Source organism: Amyelois transitella, chromosome Z (assembly GCF_032362555.1).
Source record: "Amyelois transitella isolate CPQ chromosome Z, ilAmyTran1.1, whole genome shotgun sequence".
NCBI lineage: Eukaryota > Metazoa > Arthropoda > Insecta > Lepidoptera > Pyralidae > Amyelois > Amyelois transitella.
The window spans coordinates 2,323,322-2,337,739 of record NC_083535.1 but is presented as its reverse complement, the minus strand read 5'-3'; the positions used below and the strand labels follow the sequence as shown (position 1 = coordinate 2,337,739).

At 33.7% G+C, this 14,418-nt stretch overlaps 1 protein-coding gene and 1 pseudogene across 1 annotated transcript; both read right to left on the bottom strand.

Moving 5' to 3' along the window:
- Positions 1–432: 432 nt before the first annotated feature.
- LOC106130484 (odorant receptor 22b-like) lies at positions 433–10,924 on the bottom strand (annotated as a pseudogene).
- On the bottom strand, positions 10,057–13,821 carry LOC106130519 (ubiquitin-conjugating enzyme E2 G2). The gene is made up of 5 exons (XM_013329369.2): positions 13,641–13,821; positions 13,265–13,346; positions 12,891–13,009; positions 12,372–12,512; positions 10,057–12,085 (listed from the first exon to the last, which is right to left on the bottom strand). Exons 1-5 carry the CDS (start codon positions 13,681–13,683, stop codon positions 11,964–11,966), a joined length of 507 nt encoding a protein of 168 aa, XP_013184823.1. The 5' UTR covers positions 13,684–13,821; the 3' UTR covers positions 10,057–11,963.
- Between the last annotated feature and the right edge of the window lie 597 nt (positions 13,822–14,418).

Below are 14,418 nucleotides of genomic sequence, written 5' to 3'. Positions count from 1 at the left end.
CAAATAAAACTTCCATTACAGTGTGTAAATATAATATAATAATTTATTAATAAAGTATGTACTAATAAGTAAGTACACTCTGTGACCGGCATCTTTGATACGTAAAATATTTAAAATTTATTTATTAGTATAGTTATAATTCTATATGATTCGGGTACAGACAAAAACATTATTAACCAGACCTGTGTTAAAACAGTGGTAGGTGCGAGTTCCTAAACTACCTACTTAAAGAGTTACTCGTAACGTTTGAAATATTAGGTACCAGATGCCTACCATTTTCTCAAATTCATTGATTTTTATTTTTTAGTAAGCTTACGTACGGCTTTGTCTACAAATTAATGTTCCTGACTGTACAGGCAAAAACTCCGTGGTCATAGAAATTGAAATCAATAAGACTTTGTTTTTATGGTGCAAAATAAAGGTGAGCTTCGATCACCTGAAATATATATATTTATAATTATAATCAAAGGGAGTGAGTGAAGGACTAAGTAAATCGAAGATCTTAGAAAGATTAATTGTGTGAGATCTTCTTGGTGTAGGTACCTACTTATGTTGAAAGGAATGAAACAAGGTGACACAGTTTGGCGACTCTTTTCTATTGCTTAACTACCTACCTACTTACTTCAGGACAGCGATTCCAGGCACTACCGGTTTAATTAATAATGTATTAATGGTGCTATCTGGTGTAATCTTCTACATCTGACCAAAAAGGTATGTGGACATACTTATTTATGGACTAAAGAGCAATCATCAAAAAGTCAACGGACTTGGCTTTGATTTATGTTACTACTAGCTTTTACCAGCAGCTTCACCTGAGCGAATTTAGCGCCACATACAAAAAAATAAAGGATTTTCGCAAATCTTTTTTTAAAAATCAAATATTTTTACATCTGGGTAAGATGAACAAACAGTTATTTATACCAGTCCACATTTATTCTCACATCTCCCAGACCATATTTTTCTGTAGCTGAGTATTGATTCTCCTATATAGAGGTGACGATGGTGACTGGGTGGATAACAAGTTAATATCGACCACGAAATAACATAAAAAGCTGAGACCATACAAATCGGATAAATTTTTGATTTCTTTGGCTGAGACTGGTGTTTTTTGCTTTAATACGTAACATCCGCCTGGTGACTTTTTTGACTTCTTAACCATCCATTGTTTTCAGGAAAGTAAAATAGGAAAACGATGTTTTGAGTATCTGTAAACAAAGAGATGATGAGTTTTCGGTTTCTATTTGAAAATTGTATCTAAAGTTAAATGTAAAGTAAATTCCTATAGGCGTTCGAGGCGTAACACAAAACAAATATAATGCCGATGCTATTGTTTATGTACTTAGATGAATTCCGTGTTTATTAGTTCAAGATAAGAAATGAGTAGGTAGGTACTTATAGATATCCTAATTTATACTGCAGATAACTAGCTTATGAGCGGTATTTTGCTCTCATTGGATATCCAGATAAAAGTAGCCTATGTTTACCTACATGCTAACATAGGTACATACAATATAATCACGTCTTTATCTCTTACACGGTAGACAGAGCTAATAATCTCACAAAGATTGAAAGACCACGCTCAGTCGTACGGTCTTAAATTGGAATTGAGATTCAAATAGTGACAGTTGCTAGCCCAGCATCTAAAATAGAATCCTAAATTTATTAGCCTAGCTATTAGTCGCCTTTTACAACATACATGGAAAAGAGGGAGTGGTACTATATTGTGGTATGGCAAAGGGTCAGGTCAAGAGTACCCGAAACCGCCGAGCTCGCATGAAGAGAGTGATGAATGTTGACGAAGCGATAGAAGAAGGTATGCAGAAATCGTGGCAAGTGGAAAGATTGTAGTCTCTGCCTGACGCTCCGGAAAAAAAGGCGTTATTTTATATAATTATGTAAGTATGTGGTACGATTCTAAATTGTTAGAAATTTTTTTGGGCTCTCTATTCTGTGTTATTCATACCCATTAAAACCATGCTATACATTTTTATAACCATGAGAATTTAAAATATGTGCGACTTTACCTTGGCCATTGTCGACACACCCACGTCGACGACTCCCATGGCTTTCACTTGAACAGGTTCCTGAGTGTTCAAGAGGAAAAACTGCACCATGATGCGATTAGGTCTGTCCATACTCTCCCACGGAACGTCGTATACCGCCGTGATCAGTTTCTCATTCTGTTATTACGATTACAAAATATGATCAAGTCTCCTTTGGTCGCGGGCATTTTATCAGCACGCGCTTCAAATACCACGTCTTTATCCCTTACGGGGTAGACAGAGCGAACAAACTTGTAAATACGGGAAAGTCGCGTTCTTAAGTACCTACTACTATCGTATAACTTACTATTAAAAAGTACTTAACTAAATTGACATACATAGTATAATTACGTCTATATCCCTTGCGGGGTAGAGAGAGTCAACAGTCTTAAAAAGAAGGGCACGTTTAGCTGTTTGTTTTGCTAAAATACCTAGAACTAAGATTCAAATAGTGTCACGTTGCTAGTCCATCGCCTAAAAGAATAATAACAAGTTGATAAGCATACCCCTTAGTCGCCTTTTACGACAACCATGGGAAATAGATTTGGAAATAATAGATACCTTATTACTATTAATGTTAATTACTATTACCTACTTCCTTAGATAATTACTATTATGGAGTGGTCCTATTTATTTTTATATTAGTATTTTTTTAACTTAAAATAAAGTAGGTAAGTCACTGTTCATTGTAGTACATCATCAATAAAAAGTACCCACATCCTAAATAAATAATTAAGTTAAGATTAATGCGTGCCTTACATTACAATTTCTAGTGGCACCCGATATTTTTTTATCTACCTACAAATAAGTACCGTGCGTTTTATTGATGCTTATGTGTTCTAATGTTATATATTAAAATCCGATTTAAAACACCCGAATCTTTCCCCTTCTGTAATGCGTCTTTAGTCGAAATTTCTTACCATAGTGCCAAGGGCTTCAAATACAAGGGAAATTTGAATAAGCTGCTGAAACACTCCCACAGTGAGAGGTCCATACCGCAACAACGCCTCGGCATTCTGTAAGAAACATATAACATTACATGTTATCACGTCTTCATCCAGTGGACTGTTTGGATGTAGACAGCTAAGAGCCAAAAGAATTGAAAAGACTGAATTTTGTACCACCTACAAAAGAATACATGTGGATTTCGCAAATCCCACTTTAAATTTTTACTGGGATGAAAACTACTCAATGCTTTTCTCCAAACTGTTAATTATTATGTAGTTACGCAAAGTTTAAGTAGATTGATTCAGTAGATGACGCGTGAAGAGGGAACAAACCAACAAATTAATTCGCATTTATAATACCTACTATTTGGGATAATGGAATTGAGATACGAATAGTGCCAGGTTGCTAGCTCATTGTCTAAAAATGGCAAGTTTAGTTTAAATGGCAAATGAAATCAAAATAAAGGTACTTATATAAGTATTTGTGACTATACAACTTATTTGTACCTACTGGTACAAACAAGGTAAAATGTTAGTCAGGCATTTTGTATTCTACCCGCAGGCGTATAAATATCAGTTACTTAGGTATAACAAACGTGCAGCATTTTTAATAAAAATTTTATAACTAATATCTGCATATCTCATGCATTTAGACAAAATTTAACAAGACTTGTTGTAAAAAGCCACAAGTACGTGGTTAGTTCATATGTCTCCTGGACCATGTGTACTTACACCTATTGTTTTCTACAAGGTAAAAAGGCAGCTTCGCTCCCGTGGATAAAAAATTAATCTTTGTCTCACCTGAAGGTTTATCCTTGTAGTAGGTACCTACATTTCTTTATGATCGGCTCAGTAGGTAGTTACTGAATTAATTTGTTATCATTAATTTGTTATCATTAAAAATAATTTTGTAGGTATCAATAAAATAGAATTGACAATAATTACTCACCATTCTAGAACATTGAAGCAGTAACAAGCAACATACCACCAGGTGAAAAGCGTGGTATATAAATATAACCGGACCAAATTCAGATGACATAATTTTGATATAGCTAAAACAAAATAATCAAAATATTTTCTTACGGGTGGGTTAGGTTACTTTTCACAGAAGAAAGTTTGGGCGATGCTTATGTACAGAAGAATCTTTTCTTCTTTTTAGCGTTAGCTTTTTTTATATCCTCGCCTTTGGGCGCGCCTTTTGACTATGATCCGGGATTGGGTAAATCAGGTTTTAACAAGAAGTGATTCCCGTCTGACCTCAGACATATCTGCAGCGGATCCTAAACCATATCGGATTATGGTTACACATCATAAATGCGCGTTTTCTCATGATTTTACACACGAGGGAAAATATGAGATAAGTACTTAGAAATGTTCTTGCATCGGTCGGCACTCAAACTTAAAGAAGGATTCGAATCTGTGCCTCACTGTGCATCATGCTTTTTATTCGACCAAAGCTGAAGAAGATTTTGAGGGTAGATATACTTAATTTTTTTAGCGACTCGCCTCGGCTTCGCACGGTTAGCATTTATGGATATAAACCTTCCTTATGAATACCCTCTTTCCAACATTTCAAACGAGAACATTTACCGTCCACTACTTTCCAAGGTTAGCGATTATAGCATAGAGAAATTAAAATATGTCACTACATAATGTTCAAGGTACAATGTATAATTTTTAACTTTTATAAAAATGAAATTACCAACAACTGTATAACTTATTTGCTGTATAAAACTATAAACTTATCGAGATAAAAAAAATAAGATAATGTCTGGTTTACCTTGTTATGTATCGATGATCGTTTACACATTCTCTTATGCTCTTACCGACAAGTTTGTTTTCAGATTCAGAGAACATAACATCTTTCGGTTTTGGAAAACTTTCCAAGTTGAAAAGTAGTATTTTGAAGTGTCCCCACACGTGGAAAACCATCACGAATAAGTAGAGATCAAACACGCATAGACCCAATGTGCAGTAGAAAGATATATACCTATAAAAACATTCACAGCCACATATAATATGTCATTACATGTATTGTATGTAGGTATGTATGAGTTACTTGAAAAATGAAATCGCTTTTAACTTCAAGAAAAGAGGTATTCTAAATTCGACCGTATTTTCTTTTATGTCATAAAAATGATTTTATAAAGCCGAACATGGTAAAGATAAACGAAAATTTATTAATTACGTACAAACGATACAAGTTCTAATTAGGTTAGTTCTACAAAGTATTAACAAACACACTTATAAGAGTCCGTATGAATTATGCGATAACAAAGGGCTATTGTGTTACTCATTTAAATTTACAATGAAAACTTCACTACATACTTATATAAAATGCAAAAAAAACATATCTGAACATGAACTGAAATTTATAACGGTTGAATAGAGTGAGAATTTCCTGAACAATTATGTCGCTGTGCGAAATATCATCAAAATCGTTTGAGTATTTTTTTAATTTATTCGTAGGTACTTAGCAAAACGAAAAAATCAAATCATTTCTCTGTGATATTAGCATGAAGTCCAAATTACCAATTCAGAACATTAACCACGAGGTATCCTTTGAGGTTGCCGGTGTAATCAAACGGCAGCATGTAATAAACGGCATGATCGTAGACAATGGTGAAATTTTCTGGTAGATTCCTGTCAAACATGCCCTTGGAGTAGGTGGTGTAGATGACGATCAGGTTGAAACCCAACACGCCGACAATCATCAGTATCACCATGTATATCGTGCCAACATGGGACATTTTGTGTACTTTTATGTGTATCTATAAATGAGTATAAAGTTCAGTTCGTTTGTTTGTTTGTAATATCTTTATTGCATAGAAATTCACACAGTAACAAGAAAATAGTATATAGTTTTAAAAGAAACAAATCACTTGCAATGGCGGACTTATCCCATGAAGGGATCTCTTCCAGTCAACCGGCAAACAATAAAGGAACTAGATAATTCAGTAAAAAGCGGCAATTCACTGTGTTCAGTCATTCGTCATTGTGTTAAGAGGTAAAATACTACCAAGGGAAAGGCTCCTGAACTTGGGGTATACATTTTCGGGACTGTACGCTCTATATACCCCTAAGATCTGCCACGTAAGACATTACATATATACATACATCTTTCCACTTGCCACGATTCCTGCATATTTCTTTCGTTTCATCCACATTCATAACTCTCTTCATGCAAGCTCGTCGGTTTCGGGTACTCTTGACCAGACCTTTCGCTAGAACATCTCCGATTTGATGAAACGTAAGAAATAAAGACGTGATTATATTTACGTAAGTATGTGTACGAGTATTCTATTAGGAATCACATTCTATTTCATTAGTTAACTTTAATATAACCGTGACGTGTAATCTTCAGAATTTTAGAATATGACCCAGACCATCTTTTTGCCATGGATGTCGTAAAAGGGGACTAAGGGAAAGGCTAATAAACATGGAATTCTTATTTTAATCGATGGGCTAGCAACCTGTCATTATTTTAATCTCAATTCCATTATACGCTATCTAAACGTGGCCTTTCAGTCTTTTCGAGACTGTTGGCTCTGTCTATCCCGCAAGGGATAAAGATGTGATTATAAACATTATTTATGTACTTACATATGTATAAAAGTATAAATCGGAATACATAGGTTAAAGTCATGTCGTAATTTGTAAATTGTGAAACTTGTAAATGACCGAATGCGTCGTGCGGGTGTACGTAAAACAACCTTGCATGTGCGGCACTCGTCGAACTCGAATCATATCAGATAATATTTTTATCCCATTTTGTATTTTTGCCGTGTGGTTCCCGGCACCAATAAATTAAGAATAGGACCACTTCATCTCGTTTCCATGGATGTCGTAAAAGCGACTAAGTGATAGGGTTATAAACTTGGGATTCTTCTTTTAGGCGATAAGCTAGCAACCTGTCACTATTTAAATCTCAGTTTTATCATAGAGCCCAGCTGAAAGTGGCCTATCAGTCTTTTCAAGAATGTTGGCTCTGTCTACCCCGCAAGGGATATAGACGTGTTTATATGTATGTATGTATTTTACTTACAATACCGCAGAAATCTGATCATTCTGATATATCAATATACAAAACCCTAAAATTCATAATTACCTCCATTGCAAAATCCGACTTGTGTTTATGATGAAAGAGATGAATTTTCGAAAAGAACTCTGCAGCTAAATTTCTGTACTTTTTGCGATAACCTATTGATATCCGGCACTGTAAATAATGTAAGTATAATGGAAAGAAAAGAAATTAAAAGTAAATCATAGGTATTTATCAAATTAATAAAAGATGGAATCTGCAGTTTGTTAAAAAAATGTATTAGATATACTAGCTATTGCCCGCGACTTCATTCGCCGCAAAAGTTCAGTAACTAAAAACTGACTCTCTGTATTGTCCCATGAAAACCGTATTCAAATCGGAGCAAATGTTTTCGCGTGATGTATCTAAGTACAAACAGACATTCAGACAGAAATTCTAGAAATCACATTTATTAGCCTCTGTTGGTCTTATATAATTCGATCACTATTAATCGGTATTTTTCCAATATCTTTCAAGTAGCTACAAACATCGGTCAGTTACTATTTTATTTTAAGTGTAAATATAATTTAAGTAGGTATAGATTATTTCAATACACATAGATTTTTTGTTTGTATAAGTATAAATAAAATAAAAAATAAAATTACATAGCAGAAATTACTATCGAAATATGAAGGTACTTAAATACGTACTTACCATATAATTTATATGTATCATAAGAGTGATAAAGTTATGGCACAGCGTGAAAAACGGCAAACTCCTGTTCAAAACAATGTAGCCAGCCCCCATTATGAAAAAAATTATACTGATGATCAGTATTGAAAATCTTTTTACCATCCAAAATTTGTTAACTCTTTCGCCGAGTTCCCTACAGGGCCATATGTACATAACCGCCAAGCAATATCTTAGAATTTTGATATATTTCAAATCCCTATATGATTCCCTGTAAAAAATTAAAATCGTCAAGACAAACTTCAGTGCTCACTTTAAAAAATATATAAAAATACTTGTCTTTAAGGTCCATAAAAAAAAAAACATTTTGTCCTATGTAGGTATTATATAATACAGGAGAACTAGTATGAGGTTTTTTGAAATTTAGCCGACTTAAAAAAGTAGGATATCTATTGAGGTGTTTCTCTTGTAACAAAAGTTATTTGTTTGTGTTACTGATGGTAGATGTGATAAAATTTTCAAACTCACGCATTCTTCCCCTCATGGCTGATATCTGCAAAATATTTTTCCTGAAAAAAAAAACGAGTAAAGTAGAATGTTTATTTGATGTGTACGGAGAAGTAGCACCGATGTTTTAATGTCGTAAAATTAAAGGAAATAGATAAATAATTATTTGGGTCTACCTACAAACGAGTATAAGAACAGTTTTATTGAGATACACGCGGTATGAAATGTTGATGAAATATGAAATTCTCTAAAAAGGTCAGACAGTAGTCACTCGCTCATTGTAAATAAAATGCCTACCCTTCTAAATGACAGACCAGATAAGGTCTACCCAGGGATGGAGTTTTCGAGAAAAAGACCAAGTTCTACCTACCCCTTTTTTTAATAAAAATAAGTTATTTACCATTGTTGTTGAAAGAGAGTATTATAATACGCTCTTTTAATTTGTATCTCAGTTTTTATGTTTGTTATCTTCAACGGTGTTTCTCTAAATGCAGAAAAAAAAATATTCCTCGAACAAACAAGAATGACAGTGAAATGCACCATAGCTATTATTAGGCTGTCATCTATATATCCCATAGTGATATAATGGCTTATAATGAGTAACTATCAATTTTGAAATTCTTTTAATATTTAGGGTTCATCCATACCTACCTACTTACGAATCGTGCTACCTACTTAGTACAAAATTTCACCAAATCACGGGTAGCATGCGATAGCATATTCATTTTATAAACTACCCTCAAAATTATCACACTTCTTAATTAATGTCAGGTAATTAATTTAATATGTTTTTTTGCTTGGCTATAACTGTGAGTGGCCGTGTGGTTCCCGGCGCTTAAGAATAGAACCACTCTGTCTGTGATGTCGTAAAAGGCGATAATGGGAATGGCTTAACAAACTTAGGATTCTTCTTGTAGGCGATGGGCTAGCAACCTGTCACAATTTAAATCTGATAACATAGACTTAAAGCTACGCCACGTTCAGCTGTATGAACGTGACCTGGTCTTTTCAAGACTTGGATCTGTCTGCCCCGCAACGGATATCTAGCAAGGTAGACAGAGCCAACAGTCTCGAAAAGATTGAAAGACTACGTTCAGCTTTATACCTTCATGATTGAATTGAACTTCAAATAGTTATAAATTGCTGGCCCATCGCCTACAAGAGCAATTCCCAAGTTTATAAGACTATCCCTTAGTAACCTTTTACGAAATCCATAGGAAAGATATGGAGTGGTTCTTTTCTAATGGGTCGGCATTTAAAAAATTCTGGCTTGATAACTTGCATTTTTTTGCAACACAGTGATCTTTATTATTTTAATAAAACATTTTTAAAGAACCCTCAAATGAAATAAATTAACTACCTGCATTGACCTTGCTTGCATATATTTATTGCCATAATTGATACAATTACTTATAACTTATATCAAAAGGTAATTAGTAAGACAGAATTCCCACAGAAATATAGTTATTACCTACTTGTTTCATTAAATTAAATATTAAGCCAAACAGCTGAACGTGGCCTTTTAATCTTTTCCAAGACTGTTGGGCTCTGTCTATCCCGCAAGGTATTACGTTATTATAGGTAAACACGTTGTTTCATTAAATTAAAAAAAATATCATGAACATGTCCATAGGTCAGCATTATGGATTGAATTAACGTTTTTTAAGGGCTCATCAAGGATTTTAAGCGAGACCTTCGTTTTAAATGATTTCTAAGAGGTTAAGTAAGGAACTACGTAGTTGGTAACAATCATGTAGTATTTCCACGACGAAAACACATTATTCCGAATTTTACGGTCAATAAAATGGCGGCATTGGAAACTAACCTAAAAAAAAATAAAAAACAATAATCGATTGATATATTTATTTTATTCTGGCTTGGGTTGGATTCCCAATAATATTATATTTAAAATATCCGTTACATTAATTCTCTTTTGATTAAATACCATCATAGCCCTATAGGTAAACACATTTCGCGTTTCGTCGCTACAGTGCGGAAAAAATATAGATTGCAAAGGAATTTTAGCTATATTATACATATAAGTAAAATGTATATTTATCAATATATCTTGTTATAATGTGCTTCTTGGTTCACTCTTTTTCGTATTGCACATAAAGTGTTTATAATTCAAATCAGTGGTTAATGGTTAATATTGATAAGAGTCCTGATTGAGATCATTTAGTAAGTCAAGCAATTTGTAAAATGATTTATATAAAAAAAAAACAATTTACCAACCTCAAATCTCATTACATATCTGATTCTCAATCCTCATTCCTCCGTTTCATTCAAAAAAATCATCAAATATTAAAAAATCGTAGTCAGCTGTCATTAGTATTTGAAGGGTTCCATGTTTATACCAGATTTACATTAATATATTTTAACAAATAAACCCAATTACCTTCTATCCGTAATCCGACGAATACAAGACTATCTTATTTTGACGTGGATTAAAACGTCTTCCACATGGTACAATTTTATTGTGAATCTACAATTGACGCACGCACAAAGGAAAAACAACTTGGTTTTAACTAGGAAAGGAGATGAGATTAAAAATATTCTAACTGTGACACTTAACGTATAGAATAATGAATTGATTGAATTAAAATTTAAAGATTTATATTTCAATTTAAATTAATAACGGATTTATACAATCAAATGGTGACTAAAAATTTAATTAACATACAAGCGTCCACACACCATCTGAATTGATAACACATTGTATCTTAAGTTCTTCAATTTTATATTTCAATTCAAAATTTATTAATCTAGTCAAATCGGTAGAAAATCGTATCGTGTGGAAGCAGTTTTAAAAATGGCGTGTAGGCTTACCAGCAATAGCATAATTAAACAAACCACGATGTCCAACAGTGTTTCGTATGTTCAGCATTTACAAATTAAGCATACTAAACATTTAATGGAAAGGACACCAACCTGCAAATGTACCTATTGCTTATTGCTAAATCTACAACTGATCAAGTGAAATCCGCTTCTTGCCGACGTTTTCATAAAAATATATTAATAATTAGATAAAATAAATAAATAGTCACCCTTCCATTTACTTTTCGCTCACGAAGACGTAATTCTTTTTTGTGGCCTACTATATTAGATAAGTCATCCCAAACTTAATTAAAATTTGTACCATAATATAAATTATAAAAAACAATCGCTTTAGCAAAATGATCTTTTCAAGACTGTCTGATTGGTCTGCTTAATGTTACTCATCCTAACTTTCACCCCCTTAAGCTGTGTTGTCATGAGCTTAAAGATGCGGAGTTAACTTGAACAAGTTGTAAATGACTTGACCTATCAGTCTAATTTATTTTAGACCAACAAGAATTTCTTAGACAAACACAGAAGAAATAAACAAAATTCTAATTGGAACTTGATAAACTTAAAAATCTAGAAGTTTCATCATCGTATCAAGTATAAAATAACGGCGCTGCTCCGAGTCCTGGGGTAAACAATCTTGGCATCGCCAATATATTTAATGTTAACGCTCGTTTATTCCCGTTATATAAGGGAACTTTATGTATCTCATTGTGAATACATTGTTACCAAATAAATTTTCAACCGCAACAATTGCCTTTACAACGTTACTGTGTTCCAAACTTTAAATAAGGACAGTACAACATTAAACAAATTAGGGTGATGCCTAAGTCCAGATTTGAGAATATAAATATAAAAATTAAATAAATAAACTGTACGTGGATTGGGTTGATTTGTTCTGTGTTTGCGTGCGTTACATTTCTCGTAAGACTAAGGAGACGGGAGTCCCAGTGTTTTCCTGACCAGTCTCTCAGCTATCCTATTGAATTGCTCCCGATCCTCTCTCCACATTTTGGCGGCGTCCACATTCGCACCGCTTTCGTCGTTCGGCTCTGAAACCAACCAATCAATTTGTTTAGATACATAAAAAGAGAGGGGTAGGCAGAGGAAGATCTTTTCACGATACCGAAATATTTTTTTCACCTCTTGGTTGGATAAATCTTAGGACGCCTTGACAAACTATTGAAACTTTGTAATTTGTTTGTATGTTTCTACAAAGAAAAGATTTCAGAGATGTGAAAAGAATGGAATAAATATGATATATGCATAGGATATGGAATATCAAGAACCATATGCAAAACAGGCCAGCAAACTAACACATATAAAAAGTACACTTACCAGCTAACATACTAACAACGGATAACAATATTTTCTCTACGCTCTGTACCGGTGACCATCGCTCGGCACTGCTCTCGTAGCCCATCGGGTCATCTCCCGGTGCATGGAGGATTGATATACAAACTCTGCCATCAGCGTAAACTGAAAAATTAATATAATATTGTATTGGAAACTTCTAGTCTACACACACACACTAGAACATACAAATTTCTCTTTGAGAATATTGGCCGGCACACTGATTAAAAAACATTATGCACATGGAGGTACAGGTTCAAATCCTATCTTAGCCATGTATTAATGACTTGTTTCTGATTTATGTACATTATTTTGAGTGGTAACCAATACTCTTACGGCGAGGGAACACATTGTTAGGAAACCTCCTGTGAAAACCTGACTTCCCAAACCAGGATCATGATAATTGATGCACCTCTGGCTCCTCTCTAGAGAGGAATGGATGTAGACAGGATTGACGTAAAGACCAATAAGACAATATTTTCTATAAACTGAAAATAGACTTACTATTTGGATGAAACATTTCACATACAAACTGCATTTTTGGTGGGCTCAGTGGATAATCAGGAGGAAACACTAATTTTGCTGGAAATATGCCACCTTCAAAACAGGTTCCTTCAGGACCTCTGAAAATCAATCAAATTATTGTTATATTACTTATTTTATAATTACATTTTGGCCATGATTTAAAGGAATAACCGGACTCTTCTTCAGAGTGGCAACTGGTACTAAAGCCAGGAAGATGAACACGAACACATATCACATCTTATCCAATAGTTTCTTTAAACTCAAATGGCATGTAAGAAGAACTTTAAAAACTTTTTATATAAAACAAATATAAAATATTGATTATCACAGGTAAGTGCTGATAGTTTACTTACGTTATGAGTGCTTCCCATTCAAAAAAGTTTTCCTCGTTTATTGGGCCAGCAATAATTCCTTCTGGTGGGTTTATGGTAAGCTCTAGAAAACAAAAAAGATGGTTCATGGTTACTCTAGTAGCTAGCTATTCTGACTATGTTTGGTTCTCACACTATTTATAAACTTAATTGAGACTCAATAATTGAACGCCTGCCTGTCATTTAACTCAACCCCTTAATCAGTACAGCACACTCGCAATAAACTTAGAAATTATACAAAGTAGAACAATGGGAATTAAAAAAAGGACCAATTCGCAAATAAATGAGGATATATTATAGATAAATTAAGGTATTCAGGATTATCTTCTATGACCTTTTCTGTAAGGACAGAACTTACGCTTATATTCTGCCATTAATCTTCTTAGTGCTGAACCCGCCATAATAGTAAGTTTGCTGGTTGTAGATAAGATGAGCTAGTGAACCAAATTACTATTTTTTACTATAGTAAAAATTCCGAAAAATGAGCTCCGAGCGCGAGCTGAGCGACGTAAAAATGCAAAAGTCAAAACTTATGATGTGTCAATATAAACGTCAGCACGTTCAAATAGTATTACCATACATACTAATTTCAAAGACTCATATCAAAACGCAGTTGAATTTTAATTCGGTAGTTCATGCATAGACAACAAAGTCTATGAATGGTTAATTAGTCTTTGGATATAAGATGGTGTCGACTCAAATGTTTGTGGATTTGGCGGTGAATTTAATTGTTTGAAAGTTATCAGAATATTTTTTAAGATGAGAACAATTTTTTTCAACACTGGTTTTGAAATCTACTGAATTAACCCGATAAGGTAAGATTGTAAGGATTGTATAGGTTGACTCTTTGTATCCTCTGTCAACAAAATTTACCTACCAAACGCGCTTTTCAAGTAAATAATGCTATTAGAAGTTTTTCATGAAAAAGCGTTGCGATAGGTTGCGGTTACAAACTCAGTTTACAAAAAAAACGCATACCTATTATTTTATATACCTCATAATAATTATTAAGGGTATATCAAGATTTTTTAAGGCTTGCACTTAATGATTGTGCTTATTCCAACTCGCTTATTTATTCACAAGAAAGTGATGAAAAAAGTCATAAAAGTTATTTAAGAATGTTTAAATCAGATAAC